This window comes from Mustela nigripes, chromosome 3, assembly GCF_022355385.1.
Source record: "Mustela nigripes isolate SB6536 chromosome 3, MUSNIG.SB6536, whole genome shotgun sequence".
NCBI lineage: Eukaryota > Metazoa > Chordata > Mammalia > Carnivora > Mustelidae > Mustela > Mustela nigripes.
Genome location: NC_081559.1, coordinates 71034426 through 71061560, shown reverse-complemented (window position 1 = coordinate 71061560; position 27135 = coordinate 71034426). Strand labels below are relative to the sequence as shown.

The following is a 27135-nucleotide window of genomic DNA, read 5'->3' as shown; positions in this document are numbered from 1 at the left end:
ACCAAGAAGAGTTGTTATCTTTGATCTCTTCTGTCCCCTCCAAGTTTAGCCCACCAAGTTTAAAAACTGAAAAGTCCATATCCAAAACATAAAAGAACTGACATAAGTTAACACCAAAAAAAACACCCAAATAATCTGGTTAAAAAGTGAGCAGAAGGGGAACTTGGGTGGCTCACTCAGTGAAGTGTCTGGCTCAATTTTGGCTCAGGTCATGATCTCAAGGTTGTGAGATGGAGACCCATGTTGGGCTCTGCACTCTGCAGGAGTCTGCTTGGGATTCCCTCCATCTCCCTTTCCCTCTGCCTCTCCTCCCACTCGTGCACACACCTGCTCTCTCTAAAATAAATAAATTAATAAACCTTAAAAAAAAAAAAGTGAGCACAAGACTTGAATAGATATTTTTCCAAAGACATCATAAAAACGGCCAACAGACACATGAAGTCATCAGGGAAATGTATATCAAAACCACAGTGAGATTTATTACCTTACACCTGTCAGAATGGCTAGTATCAAAAAGACAAGAAATTTAAAAGTGTTGGTGAGGATATGGAGAAAAGGGAACCCTCATGTACTGTTGGTAGGAATGAAAATTGGTGCAACCATTATGGACAACAGCATGGAGGTTCCTCAAAAAACTAAAAATAGAAATACCATATGATCCTGTAATTCCATTACTGGACCTTTATCTGAAGAAAACAAAAACAGTGATTCAGAAAGATATCTGTACACCTGTTTCACTGCTACATTATTTATAATATGCGAAGATATGAAGGCAACCCAAGTATCCATCGATATATGAATGGATAAAGAAGATGTAGTGTGGGGCGCCTGGGTGGCTCAGTGGGTTAAAGCCTCTGCCTTCGGCTCAGGTCATGATCCCAGGATCCTGGGATCGAGTCCCGCATCGGGCTCTCTGCTCCGCGGGGAGCCTGCTTCCTCCTCTCTCTGCCTGCCTCTCTGCTTACTTGTGATTTCTCTCTGTCAAATAAATAAATAAAATCTTAAAAAAAAAAAAGATGTAGTGTGTAGACACAAAGACACATACCATGAACTATTACTCAGCCATAAAAAAGAATGAGATCACTTATATGCAGACTCTAAAAAACAAAACAAATGAACAAACAAAAAGACCCATATATACAGAAAACACACTGATGGTTGCCAGAGGGGAGGAGAGTGGGGGTGGAGGGAGTTGGGTGAAGAAAAGCAAGAGATAACAGGTTTCCAGTTATGGAATGCACAAGTCACAGGGATAAAAGGTACAGCATAGGGAATATATAGTCAATGGTATAGTAATAGAGTGGCATGGTGAGAAATGATACCTATACTTAAGGTGAGTATAACATAATGTATAGAGTTGTGGAATAACTATGTTGCATACCTGAAATTAATGTAGCATTATCTGTCAGCGATACTTCAATTAAAAACAAAAACAAGGAGGCGCCTGGGTAGCTCAATCCATTAAACATCTGCCTTCGGCTCAGGTCATGATCCTAGAGTGCCAGGATTGAGTCCATAGGGCTCTCTGCTCAGCAGTGAGTCTGCCTCTCCCTCTGACCCTACCCCCTTCTCTCATGCCCCTTCTCTCTCCCCCTCAAATAATAATTAAACAACACAATAAAATGGGCATCTAGGTTACTCAATCAGTTAAATATCTGACTCTTGGTATCAGGTCAGGTCATGATCATAGAGTTCTGAAATCAAGTCCCATATCAGGCTCTGCACTGGGTGTGAAGCCTGCTTGAGATTCTCCCTCTCCCTTTCCCTCTGCCCCTCCTCTCTCTTTCTCATTTAAAAAAAAAAAAAATTACACTTTTTAAAATAAAAACATAAACAAAAAAACTAAACTAAAATGTCAATTTAACACACAGTTAAAGAAGAAGCAATGAGAAGCCATCCAATAACAGTAGTATTATCTTCTGAAAATATACTGAGAAGTAACACAAATAGAAGCCATTGTCACCAAGAGTCCTTTAAAATCTGAGCATAATGGTCCAATATGCAGGATATTTAAAATAAGTATGGAGATCTTATAATTAAGGTAAACATAAATATTAATAAGAAATCCAATAAAAAAATCTCAAAAATTATGCATATCTAGTTTCTTCAAGTCTTTATTTCCAAAGAAATATACTAAAAATATTACAGAAAGAATCTGGAGCAGCAAACTTAATTGAAATTCAATTTATTTTTTAAAAGATTTTATTTACCTATTTTGACAGAGAGAGAAGGAACACAAGCAGAGGGAGCGGGAGAGGGAGACTCCCTGCTGAGCAGGGAGCCCAACACAGGGTTCAATCCCAGGACCCTAGGATCATGGACTTGAGCCAAAGGTAGACGCCTAATGAATAAGTACCCAGGCGGCCCTGAAATTAAACGTAAAGCCAAAAACTCGGGGTACCTGGGTGGCTCATTCATTAGGCATCTGTCTTTGGTTCAGGTTGTGCTCCCAGGGTCCTGGGATGGAGTCCCGCATTGGGCTCCTTGCAGCTGGGAGCCTGCTTCTCCCTCTCCCTCTGCCTGCCACTCCCCTTGCTTGCTGTGCTCTCTCTTCATGTCAAATAAATAAATAAAATATTTAAAGCCAAAAATCATCCATTTCTTTTATAAAAAACAATAAATATCATGTTAACATGAGAAAGAAAATAGAATCTATAACATTAAAAACCTTGAAATATCACGCATCTTGTTTGAATTGCATTATCTTAACCAAAAATGAACAAATGAAGAAGTAAATAAAAATATTCAGTTCATAAAATAATGAGAAGGGCTCAAACCTGGCTGGAGTGAAACATAGCCAGCCAACAACAGGCCTGGCCTGGTCACTACATTTGCACAGGGAGAATGCTACACATCTCACTGAGACTCTGTCTTTACCATCATTTAGAGTAGGGCAAGTTTCTGTTGCTGACTCATACACACCATACATTACTCTTAAGACTGGGTGACCCAGCACATTCCCACTCTTTAATTGTCACTGGTTAAGTCCCTAGCATAATCTAATAGATCCTAACAGAATACAGACTTAAGAAACATGCTGTTGGGGCACCTGGATGGCTCAATGGGTTAAAGCCTCTGCCTTCGCTCAGGGCATGATCCCAGGGTCCTGGATCGAGCCCCGCATCGGGGTCTCTGCTCAGCAGGGAGCCTGCTTACCACCCTCTCTCTCTGCCTGTCTCTCTGCCTACTTGTGATCTCTGTCAAATAAATAAATAAAATCTTTTTAAAAAAGAAAGAAAGAAAGAAAGAAAGAAACATGCTGTTTAAGTAGAACACTAGAATGTCTTTTGAAAAATGGAAATCCTTTGGGGCACTTCGGTGGCTAAGCATCCGACACTTGATTTCAAATCAAGTTTTGATCTCAGGGTTGTGAGTTCAGGCCCTGTGCTGGGCTCCATGCTGGGAGCCCTTAAAAAGAAGAAGAAGAAGAAGAAGAAGACGACGACGACAAGAAGAAGATGATGATGACGACTACAACTTCGGAGAAGTAGGAGGAGGAGAAGGAAGGAGGAGAAGAAAGAGAAGGAGGGAGAAGAAGTAGAAGGAGAAGGAGGAGGAGAAGGGAAGGAAGAGAAGGAGAAGAAGAAGAGAAATCCTCCTTATCAATTTTTTTAATTTTTTTACAGATTGATTTGTTTGAGGGAGAGAAAGAGAGATAGAGTGAGCACATGGATGGAGATGGAGAAGGAGAAGAAGACACCCTGCTGAGCAGCGAGCCCCATGTGGGGCTCCATCGCAGGGCCCTGGGTTCAAGATCTGAGCCTAAGGCAGATGCTTAACTGACCAAGCCACCCAGGCGCGCCCCTCTTTATCTATATTAAGAGTCAGAATAGAACAGTAAAGCTTAAGTCTCCCAGTGAGACATCTCTGGGTAGAATCTTGTTGACTGTTAGCTTGAGAAAGCTCCTTTACCTCATAAGCTTTCTCACTTTTAAAGTGAAGACAATTAATTAGGCAGATTAACTGAAGTACTAATGTGTAAAACATCTTATATACTATCTGGCACACAGTAGTTCAATAAATATATTATTAAGATTAACAGTAATATTAGTAACAAATACTCATGTACCCATCTGCAAAAGAAGAAAGACTAACCTTGGTGATTTCAAAAGAAAGCTGACTTCGCTTACTACCCTTTAACACCTCCTTAAGAGAAAAAGGTAAATAATTTTCCTTTATAATCAAAACAGTAAAATTGGGCATAAGACTTAAAAAAAAAATCCCTAAATAGATATTAAAAGGATAAATAAGGGAACATAACCAAAAGTACTTTTTTAAAGAATAATAAGGTAAAGAATAAATAATATGATTTCTATGATCACAGTATGTACCTTATATAAAGTATTTTAAGCAAGGCAAAAACAAGTGAATAAAGATGTTTTGATATTAACAAATATTTACTTTCTGAATAATGTTTCAAAGTCACACATACTGATGAAACTGATAAATGAACTCATAAAAGGCCTCCAGACTGTAGGCCCTGTTAGCACACACTAACCACCTCCATCTTATTCACTACTTTATCCTCGGCATACTACAGGGTCTCATGTAACATTTGCTCAATGACTAAGCCACAGATATTCACTATAATATGAAAACATACCTAAATTTGTAGAAAACTAGTAAGCTACAAGAAAGATTAGTATTTTGTTATTTTATAGAACCAAAGCTCACTGCATTAAAAAGTTAGATGTAATTCCTGTTAAATTCAGATTTTTAAATATCAATAAAATGACAAATACATCAATAAGCAGATATTGTTTTAGAAAAACAGTAACAGGAATTTAACTTAAAAATTATCAGAAACACAATTCAATGAGCATAAATAGCTTCAAATAAGCAAATTTGGTATCAAAAACATGAAATGCTACTAAAGCACAAATAAGACAGATCACATCAGAGAACAGATCTCCCTTAACACAACTCTCACCTGATAACTACTTTTGGAATATCTGACTCAACTTTAGATACATCAACATCAACAGCTGTAGAAAAAAAATCAAGTTCAGAAGGAAAGCAACAAAAAAAGATAATCAGAATAGGAAAAGGTACATGCTCTCCCTGTTAGAATTAAATGTAAATAAAAGTAAGCTGTAAGGTCGATACTAAGTATCAGGAACTATGAAATAGTCACAGAGACCAATTCATATAACCCAAGAACCTAAAGCAATACCAGTCAGATATTTGGCACTCAATAATGAACAGTTTGGGAGTAAAGAAAGGAAACTACTTTTTTTGAGCTCTTATAAATGATTGTTTCATTATTTACAGATAAATATTCCCAACTGAGAAAAATAACAACAACAAAAAACTCCAACAAATTTTAAATTCTTAAGATAAGCTAAATAGCGGATGGCAGGGATATAAAACATATTCATTTTGATAAACCAATAGTAACGCAATACTGGATCATTTACTAATAAACAGCACCAACTATCTTCTTTCCTCTTCTTTATTCCAAAAATAAAATGAACATTTACTTATCTTACAGGCTAAATACATAAGAAATCTTATGCATTTAAGCAATAAAATCAACACTGCTTGCCAATGAAAATATAAAAATACTACAAAATTTTAAAGAATTGTTCTTGAATGTTTAAAAGATTAGGTGCCTCACACGGAGTAATACTATGGAATTTAAGGGGTTATAAACATAGCTTCTAAAGTATGTAGATCCCATTAACAAAGTTATCCAAATTCTAATAGGGAACAAGCAATTTTCACCCTAACTATGTAAAGCTATCCTTAGACAGCAGACCTTGGGTTTTCTTCTTTAGGACAAAGCTTCTATTCATCTCATAATTAAATTTGAAATATTTCACATAAGAATTCACTATGGACTATTCTAAAGCATGCAATACCATTTTCAGGGCACAAAATGAAAATGGTTCTGAATTTTAATTCATATCTCATTTTATGGACACAAAAGAAAATCTGTGACGACAACCAAAGAATTATTTTTCACCTTACGGAAGAAGCATGTTTTAAAATTAAAAACCATGAACAAATCTACCTATAAAGTGATTCATTTTTTTATATCAAACAGCTGCAGACCCTGTAATTGAAATAATGTATCTAAGGTTACAAATGAAAAGTGTTAGGTATCATTCCTGAAGTGACAGATTAAGTTCCTAATCCAGTTAAAGTAATAGCTATATTTGTAGTTTAACATAAATTAAGACCTTAATTATATTTGTGACTATTTTAAACAAAATAACAAATTCCTTTGTACCTGAGAATGTAATTTATAGCAAAGCCAGGTTCATTTTCCAAACCAATCTATTTCACACTGTAGAAGTACTCTCGTATAATGGTGTAATGTAATTCTTGTTGTGGAATGTTGAAAGAGTAGATACACTAAGAGTACAGAAGCGGTTTGAAGATAAATGAAGATGCTATTCATTCAAGGGTAATTTCATCTTAGAACTATATGAAAGATGTTTTGTTCACACAGGCTAGTGTATGGCCTCAAACTTAAGTGTATTTTCAGCTCAAATATAATGCTGCTAGATCGATTATGCTGATACTGTATCTAATAATGAAGAATTCTAGCCCTTTTCTGTATAAAAAATAGACTGTCATTTTTTCATCCTAATGCTATGTCTTCACTGTTCTGTTTAACAGCAACAAATTTTTAAATCCTGCTCACTATTTACTTTTTAAGCAGAAAAGTGTATGGTTGATATTCTAATTTGAAATCTCTCCTGACTGCAGCAAAGTGTATTTTTGCTATGTTAACTAGATACTTATGTTAGCAACCCACTACCCTCCAAAACCATTTTATTTCACTAATCACTAAAAATGACAACTCTAATAGCCACCGAATTCTATATTGAATATGTTTCATTTTCACAAATCCTGTAACACAAATTTAAATGTTTTGTATATACACCATTTATGTTGAGGAATTAATATTGATACTGAAAATGTTTTTAATCTGTTAAATTGTTTGCAATTTAAGTTCAATTTTAATTATCTCAATTTAAATTATCTTTTCTAAAGATCATCTTCTAAGTATTTAAATCCTTCCAAGTTTTATAAGCATAAATCACCAAAATACTTTAATACTGCTGGCATATAAAAGGTGATAGAAGACAGTCAATCTGAAGACTTTAAATTCAGTGATAAAACATCCTACAGCTTCCGTTTTTCTCATTTTACTAAAATACTGAAAAGATTTTATAAGTCTCCTATGTAATAAATACTCCCTAAATTTCTCTACCTCTAAACACTCCTTTCCTTCTTCTATTCCTGAAACTAAATACAGAAGCCTCATTTTGCAGAGGATGATCAAAGTGAAGGGATGAAAAAAACCTCAAAAAACTTTTACAGTCTATGAAACTTAAAGCTACATAATTTTAAAAATTTTTTTCATAAAAGAGTATTCTCCTAATTCTCTGTTAAGACATACACACTGGTGGTATCCTACTTGGATTTTTATCAGGTTTGAACAGACACTTAAAAAAAAAAAAACCTGCAGACAACCATGAATAACTTGTTTAAAGAAAAAAAGGTATCCAACCAAACTGAAAATTCAAAAGCATTTCCTCCACAATTCTCAAGGTAAGCTGTCCACAGCAGCCACCTCAATGACAAGACATATTTATAGCGGATTTTCATAAGCACTGTTATTTCTCCAGTGGCACAAGTGACTCACAATCTTTAGGAGAGAGAGTTCCTCCTCTCTGCTGCTCTTCCCAATCACTACAGGAAGATATTATCATTTAACTGCTAATTAATACGTCTACCTAAAAAGCATCATTTGCTAAAAGGAAAAAAGCAAGGGTCAGCTAACAATTTATCAGTAGATGTTACATATAAGTGTTCATGGCCCAGAATTAATAGGGCCTATAAAAATGCTGACTTTTTTAAATGATACAACATATTCAACAGAAAAAAAATAGTTTTTTTGTTGTCTGCCCTTTCATTTTTAAAGACAGAGTATTCATTCACAAGAAGGGGGAAATGAGAATATTAAGTAGAATAATGATATTTCCCTTAATCTGAGCTTAAATGTTATACTTACTGGAAGTGAGTATAAAAACTGAGTAAGTGAAAGGTAGCATTCTCTTGTATGCAGTATTCTAGTAATTGTCATCAGTTCAAGACACTTTCTAAAAGTAAAGCCAAACTTTTGCAAAAGACTAAGCCATACAAAAAAGGAAAACAGGTTTCTTTGTAAATTGGTTTCCTATAATAAACAACATCCTTTCTAAAACTTACTAAAAAGTAACAATTTTATTATATGCATTCATAAAATATAGGCACTAAATTCAGCATTCAACATCATCTTGTATTTCTAATGCTATTCTAATGCTATTGCTTTTACTTTTTTCAAAAGAATTTCTCATTTATTATCTAACTTGAGCTTCACAATAACTGAAAACTCAGGTAAGACTGCCTTTATCACATTTCAGAGATCCAAAAGCTGAGACACATTTATCTTTCACATCTTAAAGTAATCTATAAATTTGAAGATACAACTTGCTAGGAAATGTCAGAAATGATTTTTGAATTTAAATGTCCACTTTTTTTGAATAAAAATTCAAAGATCTGTGTCCCTGGACTGAACTGATATGCAACAAAGTGTTATAAGCATGGATTCTTGACTCTAGACTCCCTGGTTTTGCATTCGAGCTCTGCCAAGTACACCCATGTAAGTTTGAGAACCTCTCCACTTTAACTTGCTACTTTGTAAAATGGGACTACTACTACTACCCACCTCCTAGAGTTGCTGTGTGTGAAAATTATCTATGACATGTAAGGTACATTTAACAAGACCTGGCACATGGAGTAAGCACTGTGTACATTTTAGTTTCGGTTATTATTGCTGTTCTTACTAACACTACCTGCAGAATGTGGATTATAATAGCACCTAAACTTCAAGTTGTTTTAAGGATTAAATGAGTTAATAAGAATAAAGTGCTTAGCATAGTAATGAGCACATGATAGGTACTCAATCATTATTGTCTGTTTACCTCCACAGTCTGTGGGCTCTATGACCTTGGGCAAAGCTCAGTTCCAGTTCCCACATCTTTAAAATAAGGTTCATAATAGTCCCTTACACCAGGATTATGGTAAGGATTAAATGAGATACTTCATATAAAAGCTCTCAGTAGAATGCCTTAAATAAAAGTCTTCAATAGAAACTAACTTTTAAAACAAATCCTATTCAGAATTTAAAAAAAAAAATACTTTGAATTAAAGCATTCAATATTGACATTTTTCAGGTACGGCATGAATGATTACAAAAATTAATAATGTTCACACAAATTCAAATATGTCCCTCCCCCCAAATTTTTTTTTAAGATTTTATTTATTTATTTGAGAGAGGACACGAGTTGGGGAAGGAACAGAGGAGCAAAGGGGGAGGGAGAGAGACAAGCAGACTCGGGCACTGTGTGCAGAGCCTGACACAGGGCTAACGCCAGGACCCCAAGATCATGACCTGAGCCAAAACCAAGAGTTGGATGCTTAACTGACTGAGCCACCCAGGCACCCCTCCAAAAAAATTCTTAAACCTAACATTTATTTTAATTAATCCCAGGTGTTTAGGCATTATAAAGCCTGCAAGCTTCCATTCCTCCTGCTGATACGGATTATACAAACTTCCATCAATGAATAAGAGAAGGAAATAATAACCAACATTCACTGCATATTTACATTGTGCCAAGTACTTTTCTAAGTACTTTATATATATTAACACATCCAATCCTCATGACATCCAATAAAACAGCTTCTTTATATCTCCATTTTACAGAGGAACAACAAAGAGTAATGTTTATGGCATTCTATATTTAGAAGAGACCAACTCCCATTTCATTTGTGGAAGCTGCTATAAAAGACAGCATATACCAAATCAGTAAAGTCATAAACTTCTTAAGGAAAATAAGACATTTTACTCAGAAAAACTGCAGGGGAGTTCATATATATTGGCTCATACTATATTTCTAGACATGTGCTGTTCAATACAAGTAGCTACATGTGGCTACTGAGCACCTAAAATGTAGCTAGTACAAATTAAGATGTGCTCTAAGTGTAAAATACACATATTTTGAACTTAATATAAAAAACGTAAAACATCCCATTAATCAATTTTGTACTGATCACATGGTAAAATAACATTTGGATACAATGGATTAAATAAAACATGATTAAAATTCATTTCATCGGTTTCTTCTTACATTTTTTAATAGGACTACTACAATTTTTTTTTAATTTTATGTATTTATTTGACAGAGAGGGGGAAGCAGGCTGAGCAAAGAGCCTGATGCAGGGCTCGATCCCAGGACCCTGAGATCATGACCTGAGCTGAAGGCAGAAGCTTAACCCACTGAGCCACCCAGCTGCCCCCAAAATTTTTTACTACATATGTGGCCAACATTATATATCTGTTGGACAACAGTTCAGGTTTAGGAGGTGAGAGTAGTAACAGAGAATTACTATTTTTTTAATTAAAAAGAGTAACTGAGGGGCGCCTGGGTGGCTCAGTGGGTTAAGCCTCTGCCTTCTGCTCAGGTCATGATCTCAGGGTCCTAAGATCGAACCCTGCATTGGGCTCTCTGCTCAGCAGGGAACCTGCTTCCTTCTCTCTCTCTGCCTGCCTCTCTGCCTGCTTGTGATCTCTCTGTCAAATAAATAAATTTTTAAAAAAAAATTTACCTAAAATTTAACTGATTTATAGACATATAATTTATATACCATACAATTCATCCTTTTATTTAAGTGTCCAATTCAATTTTTAGTATATTTATAAAAGTGTGCAACTATCACCATTGTCTAATTTTAGAACATATTCATCACTTCAAAAAGAAACCCTGTACCCATTACATCATTCCCAATACCTCTCACTTCCTATTTCTACCTCTCCTCAGCTCCTGGCAACCACTAACACACTTTCTCTCTCTGTGGATTTGCCTGTTCAGTAACAGAGATTATCAAAGTTCTTTTCCCAATTACACATACACAAAGACTGCTTATACATATATGTACATACCACTACACACATGCACACACACACTGCTCATGAGAACCAGAGGAATATGCTACACTAATACTTCACTCTATTTAACATATAGGACTGTTATATGACCAGACAAACACTGCTGGTTAATACCAGTACTTTTTGGGTGAGGAGGAAAAAGCAAACCTAAGAGGAAATAACAACCATGGGAAAAAAATTTATTTTCTTTTAAACTGAAATCATAAGGGTTCCTTTAAACAAAAAAGATCTAACCACTTAGTTCCAGGACTATAATAAATGCCAAGTCTATGCTCTAGGTAAAATTTAAATTTCCTGATTGCTTAACTGGCAGACTATTAAAATATCTGATGCCTGATATCTGGTATCTTCTAGAAAATATTGTTTATGGATACCTGTCACATTGTTTTGATCAATTTTACACATTTAACTGATACTTCTAAACGGATACTGGTCCACTATATAGAAGAAAATTACTCCATAAAGTTTACATCAGATATCTGGAAAAGTCACATTTATAGTCATGGCTACTATCAGCTGTCAAGTCAAAGAATATTGAAGAAAACTAAGAATTTTTAATATATGCTGGTTAATTTATCATCTAAGTGACATATGTAGGATAACAAAAAATTGAAATGGTTAAGCAAATTCTGCATTTTAAAAGGTTCTCTTTTTTTCTGGTTTTACTATTAATTACAACTAAATTTTGAGGAGCCATGGAGAGAAAGTAAATTAATAGGAACCATAAAAACAGAGTTGCTAAATAAAGTGTATACTAAGGTTTCTTTTTTCTTCCCTTCCCCAGATTACTTAAAACATTATCATTATTATTATTATTATTATTTTAATGGTAACATACTGGTATTTCGATTTATACTAAAAACTAGTTCATTCCAGGGCTTTTCAACATTGACACTATTTATCTCTGGGGCTGGGTAATTCTTTGTTGTGGAGGGACCGTCCTGTGCGCTAAAAGCTGTTTAAAAGCATCCCTGGCCTTTACCCCGTAGATGCCAACAGCACCCTCCCCAACAGTTATGACAACCAGAAATGTCTAAACACTGTCAAATGTCAAATCTCCTTCAGTTAAGAACCACTGCTCTATTCCTTCTCAAAATACCTTTTAATTGGTGGAAATGACTTCAGTAACTTTTCACAGGGGATCCCCAAACAGCTTCAGCAAGGAGATCCATAAACCCCCTGAAACCATATGCAGAAAAGCTGAGGTATGTGTCTATTTCATGTGTGCACGCTGGAATGTTTTCTGGAGAAATGGTTTATAGTTTTCATGAGGTCCTGAAAGAGTTATCCCAAAAATGGCAATTTAAAAAGGGTTAAGAATTAGTGCTTCAGTGAACATACTCACTGTGCTATGAAGTTATTTTTTTCAAAGATAAACATTGAAAAATACTATTTTATACACAGCAAATAATTTGCTTGTGCGTTCAGTTATCAGGCAAAATTGCTTTTACCACACTTATGAATCTTTCACTCAACAAACATTTACCTAGTACACCTGATATGCTATGCAGTTCGTTATTAGTATCTGAAAGCTAAACTTAAATTCACCCTCACCAAAAAAAGAAAAAAGATTAATAGCAGTATGAAGTCCACATTTATTGCATAAAATCAAGTGAGAATTTCTGCTTCTCAAAAATTAATGTTAAGAAAAAAAATACACAAGTTGTAATAGTAGTATCTAAAGATAAAATAAGGGGGGGAGGGTGCCTGGGTGGCTCAACTGGTTAAGCATCTGCCTTCAGCTCAGGTCATGATCTTAGGGTCCTAGGATTGATCAAATCCCCTCTTAGGCTATCTGCTCAGGGAGAGTCTGCTTCTCCTCCCTCTCCCTCTCACTCCCTTATAAATCTTATAAATAAATAAATAAAATCTTTTTAAAAATGAAGATAAAACAAGGGTAAATAAATAAAATATATGTAATTTACATTTTTGGTAAAAAGATTTAAAATAAATCCTAAAGATGGGATGCCTGGGTGGCTCAGTAGGTTAAGCCACTATCTTCAGCTTTCAGGTCATGATCCCAGGGTCCTGGGATCAAGTCCCACATCCAGCTCTTTTCTCACTGGGGAGCCTGCTTCTCTCTCTGCCTCTGCCTGCTTGTGCTCTCTCTATCTCTGACAAATAAATAAGTAAATAAAATCTTTAAAATAAATCCAAAAGAAAGAAAGATACTCATATGAATAAATTATTATCCAAACACGTTTCTTCTTTCCATCTTTTCCTTCTTTCCCTGCCTTAATGAAAGCAAAGATATACTAAATGACATGGTATCAGACATAGTAACCAAATGCAGAGAATATCAAGTTAAATAAAAAATGTGAGATGACCAAGTGCTTACCATCATGCCTATAACATAGCAAAAGCTCACAGGCTTTTCTCTTGCCTTTCTTTCTGTCTTCCAGAAGCTCATCATCCCATCTCCAAAAATGCCACATGTCTTAGTTTCTCTTTTAAGCTATCTTTTAGTGCTGCACAATAAAATCCTCTTTGTGATTCAAACTATGTAAGCTAACTAAGTAAGTAACAGCTATATATGCAAATGTTTGAATAACTTTAATTCTATAATCTCCATAGGCATTTCTCTCCCTTTTTTTTTAGTAAATTGTGGTGTATTCATACAGTGGGATAACACTCATCAATAAAAATGAGTAAATCAGAGGTATATCTATCAATATGGACAAATATAAAAAACAAAGTCAAGTACCAAAAAAACAAACAACATATCAATTTGTTAAATTTATACGAATTAAAAAAGCAATCTAGAATACTAGTTATTTTTGTTCTCTTTTTTTTGTATAAGTTATCTGTAGTCCCATCATATGATAAGCAAATTCAGGATAATGAAAGAGAAGAGAGAGGGAAACAGAATCAGTGAAGGTTATACAGAGCCCTGTAAGCAGTATCTGTAAGGGCTTGTTTTATTTTTTTTTTTAAGCTTTTAATTCAATTCCAGTTAGTTAATGTACAGTGTTTTTTAGTTTTTAAAGCAAATAATCCCCAAGTAGTCTATTCTTCCTGTGGTGCAGTTTAAAGTTTACAGGACCACTAACCGCTTTTTGGATTACACAACTGTGATATACAAAGTGAAGAGCTACTGCATTCAATAAGTGGTTTGGGAATAAGAGACACTAATGTAATCAATAAATATATAAGAAACAGCTAGAGAAGAGAATGTCTGCTTTAAGATTAACAAATGGATTAGACTAGAATGAGCACAGTGAAAGAATGATGCTTAAAACTATGTGGTAAATAAATCTTTTCAAATAAGTTAATAACTGTGTCCATAAATGAACGTATCACCACAAATAATCAATACCATCATATCTAGCCAAAAGCTAAACTATTAAGAGAATAATCTAGCATATTAAGTGATTTTTAAAAAAAGAATGAAGACTTTTATTTTATATACTGACAATAGCTGAAAATATTACATAATAAAATCACACTTCACAGAAAAGATGTTATATTGATAATGGCAAATCACACAGAAAGATCATAAATATATAACATTGCAGACTGCGCAGAGAGAAAAAAATAGTTATAAGTGAAAATTATTACATTATTTGCATATTTACCTGCACAGCAAGAGAAGCTGCATTGTCAGAAAGCAAAATTTGCTCCCCTGTGGAAATACAATGAAAAGTCTGAATCAAAAGTGAGACTGCTAAATAAGCAAAATATACTTGTAAATATTTTTATTTTAAAACACTATTCCTATTTTTAAAAATAAAAGGTATAGATTTTCACCATAGGAACTATGAAGTTCTATATCAATACAATTGGGTAATCACAATTTTTGATTAAATCATCACAATATGTACATAACACAGACTATTTCTTCTAAAACTATTTGAACTTTTTTGTATTTTATCAACAATATTTAATTAAAATCACTCATTTAAAAACAAATTCATTTTTCAACTTTTCAAGAAATACTATTCCTCTTCTTTTCATTAAAATTAAGTAAAATAGTATGTGCTCAAACCCCTCTCGTTAATAAGCATTCAAAATCATATAAAACCAGCTTGCAGTTAATATTGCACAGTGTGTCTAGGTCTGTCACACAAAAGAAAGATGACAAGTTTGCTGCAATAAAAATTCCATGCTTAGAAGACTAGGGCTGCTGCCTATTAGTCTTCATTACTTTGCAGTCTTCTGACAACTGCAGCAGGCTGCTGAGCCCCAAATGGGGTCCATAATGTGATCTGATGATATATGAAGAGCTGCTAGAGGGAGCCTGAACCATCCTAGCCTATACATTTTAACAGTTCCTTTTCACTGAGAGCCCACTTTACCACAAGACTTCAAAAATCTGCTGTGTCAGCTACTGGTGCAGTAAATCTGCCAACTGCTCCTGCAGCCACATCATTTTACACTGCCTACAGCAGCCAATATAATGAGTCAATAATAAACTAAGGACCTTATAGGCCATGAATAGTTGGGTTTACACTGCAGATTCAAGTTTAGGCAAAATCTCCTAGACAAATTGCACAAGAGAATCACTTCTTTATGTTCTCTCAGAAGTAAATGATGTTGAGGGGATGTGGATTTTTTGGTAACAATATTTTTTGTTTTTTTAAAAGATTTTATTTATATATTTGCAACAGAGAGCACAAGGCAGAGGGAGAGGGAGAAGGAAGCAAACTCGCTACTAAGCAAGGGAGCCTAATGCAGGGCTCCATCCCAGGACCCTGAGATCCATGACCTGAGCTGAAAGGCAGATACTTAATGAACTGAGCCACCCAAGCACCCCTAGATATATTTTTATATGAGTCATTTTTGTTTTTATATGAGCCGGGTTTTTTTTTTTTTAAGATTTTATTTATTTTATTTGACAGAGAGAGAGATCACAAGTAGGCAGAGGCAGGCAGAGACAGAGGGGGAAGCAGGCTCCCTTCTGAGCAGAGGGCTCGATGCGGGGCTCGATCCCAGGACACTGAGATCATGACCTGAGCCGAAGGCAGCGGCTTTAATCCACTGAGCCACCCAGGCACCCCATATGAGCCGTTTTTAATTGTGGACAAGTACCTACCTTTCAGTTGCTGATACAAGGTAGCATTTTCAGGCCAAGGCTCTGCAGCTATGGAAACAAGGCAGTGATAATTAGATACATAAAGCAAAAATGTATCAATAACCCAATTAATAAGCACAAAGATTTGCCTAGAGAATTTAATTTAAGTCAATTGCCAAGGTTACTTTAAATATGGCAACCAATCACACTACCTTAGGTTGTATGGTATATGGTATAAGTAGGTTAGATAACTTCTTTTAAATGCATGTGAGGTTTATTATTTGGTAGGGAGTTGTGCTGCTGTTTTAATTTCAACAGAGAAGAGGTGGAAGACATCCTGTCCAATCAAAAGTGAAAATTTAAAAACTTAAACAGGCTATATGCTACTATTCCTTATCCTCCAAACACAGATACTCCAAAATGTTATTTATAAGATACTTAATTTGGGGGTGCCTGGCTGGTTCAGTCAGGAGAGCATGTGACTCCTGATCTCAGGGTTGTGAGTCCAAGCCCTACTATGGTGCAGAGATTACTTAAATAAATCAGTCTTTAAAAAAATGAGATAGTGAATTTGATTCACTATCAAAAAAAGTGAAACAGTATTTTACTATAAACTTTAACAAAGTAAACTTTCAAACAAGTAACACTATATGAAAGAATCAAATATATCTCTTTCAGGCTATGCATCTTTCTTTATAAGCTGGTAGTATTTAAACATACAGGAAAACCATGTTGTATTATAGAACATTCCGTTACCTTGAACCCACCACCACCACTCCCACAAAAACAAAGTCAAAGAGCACGATGAAGCAGTAAATACCTACAGTGTGAAAAAAGCAAGTAAAACTAATTTTAGGCCTGAAGCCAGGCTTGACCATAACCCTTAACCTCTAGTTGAGATGCTCTGAATAGTCCAGGGAGTGCGGGGGAGGACCCCTTTAATTTGCTTTAACTCATACTTCAGAATGAAAAGGAACAAAATCATATTATTATAAATTATAAATGCTACTTTTCATTTGATTTGGGCTACACAAAATTAGACTCGTATTTAGGGATACCATGAAAACCTCGAGCAAATAATGCACCATACATAGTTTTGTATGCTATTGCTCATAATATTATACGTATAAACAAAAACTACCAAGTTTCAACTCATATACCAAAAATGCAATAAAACTAAATATTTATTATATGATACTGTAAACTTTTAACAAAGCAGAATTTTACTAAGAACCCAGTTAACCTGTGTAACATAGTTTTTAAAAATAAAAGTCAAGGAAACAAAAACAAGGTGACATCAGCAAATTACTAAAAAATAACCTTTTAGGCTAAACTGTATGGTCAGCACACCTATAACGTTTATATCTATATGAGAAACAATACAATGAGTTTCATTTGTTGTAAAATCCTACATCATTGAAGATTCAATTAATTTTAAAAAGATTCAATTATATGCATCTAAATCTAATTAAAGCAATAAAGCATAAGAATAAAATTAACAAAAATTTCAAAGATACTGAAACTAAGTTTCTTGAGGGCACAGATGTGTCCCATCTATGTATGCTACCCTGTAGCATGTTTTGCATATGTTGATTGTGTGTAGAAAGAAAGACGGGGGTAATTGATTAAGCCTACCATTCTGTTCCCTAAATATTCTGGCTAATCTAAGTTTTACTGAACCTAGTATTATTAACTTTGTTAAAGCAATGGGATGTTCTAATTAAATATTGTAGTAATTTTAACTTCAGTTAAAATATAGGCTTTATATGTGATAGACAAGGATTACAAGTTTTCAAAAACAATGAATAACATACACTTAGCATTAAGCATCTGCTCAATATAATTTAAGTATTCTCTGATTAATCAGAAGCCACTTTACTACTCAGCAATATCGCAGAGTTTCATATGAGCAGCAATTTATGTGTTCCATGGAAAAGTTAATTTATTATCACCACCATGGATTCTCCAGACCCATTACAACAGACATATGTGAAAATAAAGAAACCTTGAGACCTATTACCTGATCACAAAAAGAGAAGTTGCCTACAAACACTAAAATTTCTGTTATTAATAGAATCTAAAGATGGAAACTAGGTGGGAGGGGACTGTTTTCCTTGATCCAGAATACAAAATATATTCAACTCAGAAATTACTGTCAAAAATAAATTCTCGGGCGCCTGGGTGGCTCAGTGGGTTGAGCCGCTGCCTTCGGCTCGGGTCGTGATCTCAGGGTCCTGGGATCGAGTCTCACATTGGGCTCTCTGCTCAGCAGGGAGCCTGCTTCCCTTCCTCTCTCTCTGCCTGCCTCTCTACCTACTTGTGATCTCTGTCAAATAAATAAATAAAATCTTTAAAAATAAATAAATAAAAATAAAAAATAAATTCTCAAAAAGTAACTCTGCCAAAATATCTGAGGCTATCTTTACAAATAGAACCTATCATTTAAAAAGAGAAGGAACTGGGCTGATACATATACATACATGTATATATACATATATATATTGATACAACTATGGTTTATGTATATGTGTGTGTGTGTATATGTATATATATATTTTATATATATTTATTTATCAGTTTAGCAGTATGGCATGCCAGTGTATCCATGGACCAGGAGGCAAGAAATGGTAGAGTATGCAAAGAATGATCAACTACCTATCTCACCCATGAGCAGCTCAAAATATACAAACATCACTGATCTAAGTGCATCCCCTACATGAACCAGCTCAAATAATTACATTTTAAATATGACATGGGAGAAGAAATAGCTAGAGTGTTATTCAATAGAGTGCCAAAAGTGAAAATCCTAAGTTGTGTGGCATGGCAATGGATCTACAAACCAACCATGCAAGTATCTTTCTAGGAAATGAACTCTATTAACTGCCTTCACAAGTAAATCCATGAATCATGAACACTATTATCCACACATGACAAAGAACATTTCTATTTCTATTTCTTGGTTTGGATAATATTAACTGAAGTTTTCTTTACTGAGAACACTATTATGAAAAAGACAAAGTCCAAAAATGCAACTGCTTCTCTATTCCTCTTTCCCAAGGTTAGGCAAGTCAATACCCACCCCTTGCTCCTATCATGTGAAAAAGAAAGGGAGACTAAGAACTTATAGTGTTAACAGACCTTTAAAATCTGTAGCATTTCAAAAGAAACATCTTAAACAATAATAAAACATTTGTCATCCCTTGCTAGTTTTACTTCCATTGACCTAAAATGTTTTAGACCATAAACTAATTCAATAGTGAATAAAATTTCAGGACTCACCTATGGTATTTTCAATTTCTACCACCAAAAACATTCCCAGTATGAAGTGCCTTTTTAAAATTGCCTTTGGGAAAGACTGGCCTTGGAATACATATAGAAGGTGAAACTCAAATTTTCTGTAAAGAAAGTTTGGTAGGATTGGGGACCGAGAGAGACCACTGTGCAATGCCGTCAAGGTGCAAGATACTGGTATTATTAGCACATCAAAAGTAAATTTTAGGGGCACCTGGGTGGCTCAGTGGGTTAAAGCCTCTGCCTTCGGCTCGGGTCATGATCCCAGGGTCCAGGGATGGAGCCCCACATCGGGGTCTCTGCTCAGTGAGAAGCCTGCTTCCTCCTCTCTCTCTCTGCCTGCCTCTCTGCCTACTTGTGATCTATCTGTCAAATAAATAAATAAAAATCTTTTTTTAAAAAAAAGGAAATTTTATGCTTCCCACACATCAACATTTGGCGTGGCTCTTGTAATAAAGATCAGATTCCTCAACTTGGCCTTACACCTCTCCCTCTCTACCTCTCTGGCCTTCTGGCCTCATTGTAACTCCTCCGCCTACTTCTACACTCCAGTCACACTAGCCTTCAGTCAGTTTCTGGATGCACCATGTTCCTTCCTACCCCAGAGATTCATTTGTGCTGTATCCTCTGACCTAGAGCTATCTCCCACCCCTGCAGTGTATCAGCTCAAACATGCTGAGATGTTGGGCCGGCTCCCTGGACATGCTACCTGAGCAACTGCACAGGGCCAATGCTTAGAAGGGCTCCACACTCAGTTTCACGTTCTGCCATTAGTCTTGGAATTCTTTAGAACAAGGGGCCTCATGTCATCATTCTGCACTGGACCCTACACATTCTGTAGCTGGTCCTGTCCTCAGGGAAGCCTTATTGACCCTCCCTGAATAGTTCAAACACTTTCTTCACAAACTTGACAGCATGCACTGTCCTTTGTACCACTTATCACAGACAACAGTTTTATACCAATTTGAGGACTAGCTGATTGTTTATCTCCCCTAAACAACATAAACACCATGAATCCAGTGTTCAGCTCTGATCTTTGCTTACCATTTCTTCCCCAGAATTAGTACCTAATCAGTAAATGTTGACTGAATAAATGTTTTTATTATTACCACTATTATCACCATTATCACTCTGTACTGTTTAGACTTAGAATGCAGTAGAGAAGATAAGGAAATTATACAACATGGCCAAAAAGGGGAAACTTGACCAGGAAAACTTAAACACTACAACCCATAACACAAATATAAAAATATCAAACAGCTGCCTAAATAGTTGGCAGAATCTAATTCCATAAATTTACCCCTTCACTGACCCTAAACCTAGAAATGTGTTTCTTTGCTTCCTACCAAATGTAAAGCTCCCACTTGATATTACTGTTGCAGCCCTCCTAAGACTAACCCCAGGCCTTGACTTATCTGACATGTCATCTCAGTACTCCCCTTTCCACAGCCTACAATTCTAATCCAGGCACCATCACTTTTTAAAATCTAACATCCCCATCAGTAAAACATTTGGGCATTCAGGTCCAGATAGATTTAGATATCATATGGTCAGTATTTCTAAGCTAACAAATCATGCACATTATAAAGCATACATTAAAAAAGAAAATACGCAGGGGTGGCTGGGTGGCTCAGTGGGCTGAGTCTCTGCCTTCGGCTCAGGTCATGATCTCAGGGTCCTGGGATTGAGCCCTGCACTGGGCTCTCTGCTTGGTGGGGAGCCTGCTTCCCCCTCTCTCTCTGCCTGCCTCTCTGCCTACCTGTGATATCTCTATCTCTCTCTGTCAAATAAATAAATAAAGTCTTAAAAAAAAAGTTTAAAAATAAATTGAAGTCCAAGGTCTAGGACTTTCTTCTTGTACTTCAAAAGATTGTCTTATATAACACAGGGGATACACACCCCATTCCACTTTGAAAAACACTGCTCTAATTAAATAACTACTTATCTGACATTTTAGCAGGGAACCCAGCCATTCACACACCCTTAAACAAAGATGAGTCCTCCTCTATTCTAGTGAAATCATCTTTTTTGACAATGAGAAAAGGTTGGAAAGAACACACACAAATTAATGGGGGTGGGGGAGATACAGTAAGACCCTCTTATCCTACCTAAAATTTCCCCTACATACTTCATACTTTCTCACCTTTGTGACTTTGCTGAACTTCTTCCCGTCTGTCCAGAATACTCCAAGCACCACCACATACCCAAATCCTATACCTTTTTCAACACCAAGGTTAAATGCCACCTACATCAAGAAGGCTTTTGAACTGAACAAATCTAATTTCTTTTTTATCTATACTGTCCATAGCAGTTTGTACTTGTCTTATATCATATATTACTTTCTACTCTATTCTATTATTATGTCAATATCTTATCTCTCGTTCTAAACAATAAGTCCTTAGAATGTGAAAAATCCCATGGTCCTGAGATTATTTATTAAAGACTTGGCTTCCCAACTGCTCCAAACTGAATGTGGCATTTACAGTAATATATGCTAAAATATGAAATACAAATTAATTTAGGTCTAATTTTTTAAGTATCATTTAAAGCTAATATCTTTATTTCAAGAGTTTCAAAGTAAAACAACCCACCTTTCAGAAACTCTTTCATAATAAGAAACTACTACATCATTTTCATAACACAACCATAACTTACTCTAAGGTACTTAGTGACGCACATTAATCCATTATCTCAAATTAGAATGGCTTCTCATTCCTTAGCGAAAGACCCATGAAACTTTTTATTATTTTTATTTTTTAAAAAATTCCTATTTTATAGATATAAATAAAAGAACATCTAGAAATAAAGCTCAGAGCACCTCATAGCTAAGTTTCTATCTGACAAACTCTGTTGTCTTACCTACTTAGCCTTTTACCTATTTTCCAATTCTGCAAAGGCAAAATTGCCATGGTTATTTTACATTTAGTGTCTTTTTACCAGAAGCAAAGGAGATGCCTCCTCAATTTTCAGTCTTCAGTGGAACAGGAGTTTTTTCATCCAAATGAGTATTTTTAAATTTTCAAAGACATTTTTCTCCACTCCTGTTTAAGTTGGAGAAGAACAAGCTAAAAAAGGGGGGGGGGTGCCTGGGTGGCTCATTCAGTTAAGTGTCTGACTCTTGGTTTGGGCTCAGATCACGATCTCATGGATCATGAGATGGAGCCCCATGTGGGGCTCTGCATTCAACAGGGAGTCTGCTTGAAGGTTCTCTCCCCCTATCCTTCCCCCTACTGATGCGGGTACACACACACTCTCTCTCTCAAATAAATGGGTAAATCTTTTTTTAAAAATAAAATAAATAAAATTTTTAAAAATTAAAATTAAAAATTTTTAATTAAAAATTTGACTTTTGAAAGCTGTAAGATAAAATAAATGAAAGCATAAATAAATAAATTAGTGTTAGAAATGCACACAGGATAAAATATTATCTACAGCCCCCCAAAATGCATATTTGCTTCTCATTTAATTATCTTTAAGGTACCCACTATTTTTAAGTTTTACTAACCAATACAATATAACAAAAACAACAAAAAAATCTACTAGTCTATTATAACTTATAGAGAAATAACTACTGGCCCATAAATTCACATATATATATAGGCCTACATCTCGAAACATGCTCAACATGCTACATTTTACCTGCAATATTCTTTCAAGTATCAAATTCGGTCATTTGAGGAGCAGATAATCTATCTATGCCATTCAATACAGAGTATTCTATAGTATGAAAGTGCTATGACCTAATAAGCAAGTCTAATTCCAAAGTCTATTTCTTGATGATCTAATCTAAGAGGACAAGAGAAGGGCCATGGAAAGAAGTGCCCTCTGTTGTTGTTTTTTAAGTTCTGCATTCTTAATGCACAACATGACTCTTCTGGCATATGAATGTAGGTGAAGACATAATTTGTAGAATAATAGGCACTAATATTACATGCTGCTTCAGTACTGTCATATTTCCAATCCATCAAATTGATTAATGCTATAATAACTCTACACAACCCTATCATTTGTGCACTAATGAAGTCAAAGCCAGTGTATCCTTAGGCAACTACATTCCAAAAGCTCATAGATGTCATCTCTTCAGCTTCCTAAGACTATTTAGACAGTGTTATACAAATGGAGTAAGAAACATGTATAACCTAACCCCAAATTTGGATGGCTTTCTGCCAAAGGTATAAATGCAATACTACTGAGATAACAAAATATTCCAAAAGCATTTGGCAGGTCACAAACACGAGCAAGTTACTGCAAGACACAAAGAGAAAAGAAGGAAATAAGTGTACTAGTTTGACATAATTACTATGCTGATGATCTCCATGATATCAACACAGACACCTATCAAGTTTTAGGCAGTTATGATATAAAGCTTTCATTTAAAATGGATTTCTAAGATGTCTAGACTTTCAATATGATGGTATGGGGCTTTATCAAAACTAGAATTTTAAGAACTATGTGTTAGATTTAAAGCTATTCAACCTGCAGACTATAGTACAATTCAAAGATAACACTGTATCCAAGAAAATACAGACCAAGAAAGTATTAAATAGCAATGTCCCCTGAGCTACTGTTTCATAGGGGATGTTTAAAGATATTACACAGAATGTGTAAACAGGAAGTGACTCTTCCCACAAACAGAGTTTAAAACCATTCTCCCAGCACCTCAATAGTCTGATATCAACGTTCATGTCAGAAAATGGCTCACGTTGGAGAACTGAAGTGTAATGTCACAGTGACACTTCCATACTTAAAACACTGGCAGGTAAGCTTTCTGTAAGTGGTGGTAAGACTACTGTCTTAGTTCATTTGGGCTGCAATAATAAATACCACAGACTGGGTGGCTTACAAACAACAGAAATTTCTTTCTCACAGTTCTGCAGGCTGGAAGTCTGAGATCAGGATGGTCAGGCTCTGGTGAAGGCCCTCTTGTGAGTCTCTGATTTCTGACTTCATTTCTCACATGGTATAAGGGGCTAAGGAACACTCTGGGATCCCTTTTATAGGGGCAATTAAAATGACCCCAAGTGAAGGTACATGAATGCATGATAGAGTAGAATTACTATGCAAGGCAAATGAGATCTAATAACCTGCCACTCAGAAAACGGAAGATAGAAAGCAAACAAATTGAAAATTCAAGAAAACTAGCAGAGGGCAGAACGTTCCCCCTCACAACGTTAGGCCCTGAATGAAACTGGAAAACAATGAGAATCTGTCTCCTTCTGGTCAAACACTACCTAAACTTCTATCTAGGTAGACAATGATAATGGTGATGACAGTGATAACAGCTGAGATTCCCCAAGACTCATAAATCTTATACCCAGAATACAGAAAAAACTATTACAACTCAATAATTAAAGACAAATAACACAATTGTTAATAAGCATAGGATTTGAAAAGACTTTTCTCCAAAGGAGATCTATGAATAACCAACAAGCACATGAAAACATATTCAAGATCATTAGTCATTAGTCAATGTAAGTCTAATATCATTAGTCAAATGTAAGTCAAAATTACAATAATGAGATACTACTTCATACCCACAGAATGGCTATCATCAACAAGACAGAAAATAAAAAGTGTTTAAAAGATGTAAAGAATTTGGAACTCACACACTGCTGGGAGGAATATAAAAAGTCTGGCAGTTTCTCAAAATGTTAAACACAGAATTACCATATGACTCAGCAATTCTACTAGGTATTCACCCAGGAGTACAGTATGAAAAAAACATATATCCATGGGAAGACATGTACATGAATGTTCATACCAGCATTTTTAACAATAGTCAAGAAGTGGAAACAACCCAAATGACCAACTATTGATGAATGAACAAACAAAATGTGGTATATCCATACAACAGAATAAGAAGAACCAACTACTGATACATGCTATAACAGGGATGAACTTCAAAAGCCTAAGGCTCAGTGAAAGAAGCCAGTCACTAAGGAAAGCAAACTGTATTATTCCATTTATATGGCATGTTCAGAATACGCAAATCTACAAAGATAGAAAGTAGAGTAACAGTTGTTTCAGGCTGGGAATAGAAGTGACTGTAAAAGGGCAAGGGACTTCTTTTTGGAGTGATGGAAATGTTCTACAGTTTGTGGTAATAATCACAACTCTGTAAATATCCTAAAAAATCGCTGAATTATATACTTTAAAAGCATATGTTAACTATACCTCAATAAAGTTGGGGTAAATAGAAAATGTAAACTCTCTTACTGTGTTTATTGTGCACTTAAGTGCTTTACATGTTAACTATTTCACAACTTTATGAGGTAGGCACTATTATTATGCCTATTTTACAGTAAGAAAACAGAGGCACAAGCATAAGGAATTTGTGTAAGTCACAGTGTTAGTAAGTATTAGTAAGTAACAAGAGCCAGGGTCTAACCCAAGGTAGGCTGGCTCCAGTCAGTGAACACACAGCTGTCACCAGCTAACCTCTTACACATTTAAACCTCTTACACAGGGGTGCCTGGGTGGCTCAGTGGGTTGAGCCTCTGCCTTCGGCTCAGGTCATGATCCCAGGATCCTGGGATGGAGCCCTGCATGGGGCTCTCTGCTCAGCGGGGAGCCTGCTTCCCTCCTCTCTCTCTGCCTGCCCCCCAACTTGTGATCTCTGTCAAATAAACAAATAATTTTTTAAAAAAATTAAAAAAATAAACCTCTTACACAAATAAACAAATCAATAATAATTATTAGAATTAAAGTAATTATAATCATCCTACAACAGTAGTTCTCAACCCTTAATAAGAATCATCTATGGAATTTCATAAAGTTATGTATTTCCACCAAATTCTAAACTTTGAGATTCTGATACTGTAGAGATGAGGACCAAAAATCCAAACACACCACAAGCACTCCCATAAATCTGAAGCAGATGGTAAGTACCACAAAAAAAGACTATTGTTGGGACAAAGAATATATCTCATAGAAGATTTAAGTTCTTTTCACTGCTTTCATTCATTTGCCTCAGAGAATGTGGTAATGAGGGCCTGTGTAGTTTAATGTATTCAAGAAGATTTTTGTCCATCTTATTGTACTTAAATATTTGCACATATGGCTTAAAGCCATGTTTTAAAGCATGTCTTAGTGGCATGCTGCAATTTTATACTGTTCCAGAGTAAGCCTTTAAGATTAATGAATGAAGGCCTCACTTTTTTTGGAATCAAAGTGGTTAAATGATAGTTTTCCCATTAGAGGTAATCAATAAGGAAAGTAAAATTAAGTTAGTCATTATGAGGCTTGACATGAGCCATCCTAAACCTATCTATGTAAAACTGGAAATCAATTTCAAAATGGTATTCAAGGATCAATTTCATAAAACTAAGAAACTTCTAGAGGTTAACTAGGGTCAAGAAAACTAATTCACAGCAACAACAACCCAATAACTGAAGCAAAAGTGAATACAAGTTTAATTTAAAACCTTACATCCTTTCTTAGTAAGTACACATCATCTTCTCAAATGGTCAGGTTTAGACTTTGTCACATTATAAAAATAATCAGCCATTTTTCATTAATTTCCATTAGAAAACAGGCCAACTACGTGTGATTATGAATAGATATGAACTTGGTAGCCAGGACTCAAAATTTGAATTCTCTTCTAAAAAATGGTAATCTGAAATTCATAAAGAAGAAACACTGACACATGTCTGAACTTTTCTCAGAAATGGAGATGAGTATGAGACGAAGAGCAGAACTATACAAAAACAGCTGGTTACGATGGAAAGTGCAATTTCTGCCCCCCCCTCAAAAAAAATCAGAGAAGACAAACAACCCCACACAGGTATCAGACCTCAACAATGTTAACAATGTTAATATTCAAGGTATAATA

The 27135-nt window shown here is 35.4% G+C and overlaps 1 protein-coding gene across 2 annotated transcripts in view; it reads right to left on the bottom strand.

Annotated features, from left to right (window-relative positions):
- Nucleotides 1-27135, bottom strand: part of MTX2 (metaxin 2) — a 68017-nt gene that overhangs the window by 25921 nt on the left and 14961 nt on the right. For both annotated transcript variants that reach the window (XM_059394219.1, XM_059394220.1), the window contains 2 exons: nucleotides 16035-16082; nucleotides 14578-14624 (listed from right to left, as the gene is read on the bottom strand). In XM_059394219.1, the coding sequence (XP_059250202.1) occupies nucleotides 14578-14624; nucleotides 16035-16082 (95 nt within the window). The remainder of the gene's footprint in view (nucleotides 1-14577; nucleotides 14625-16034; nucleotides 16083-27135) is intronic.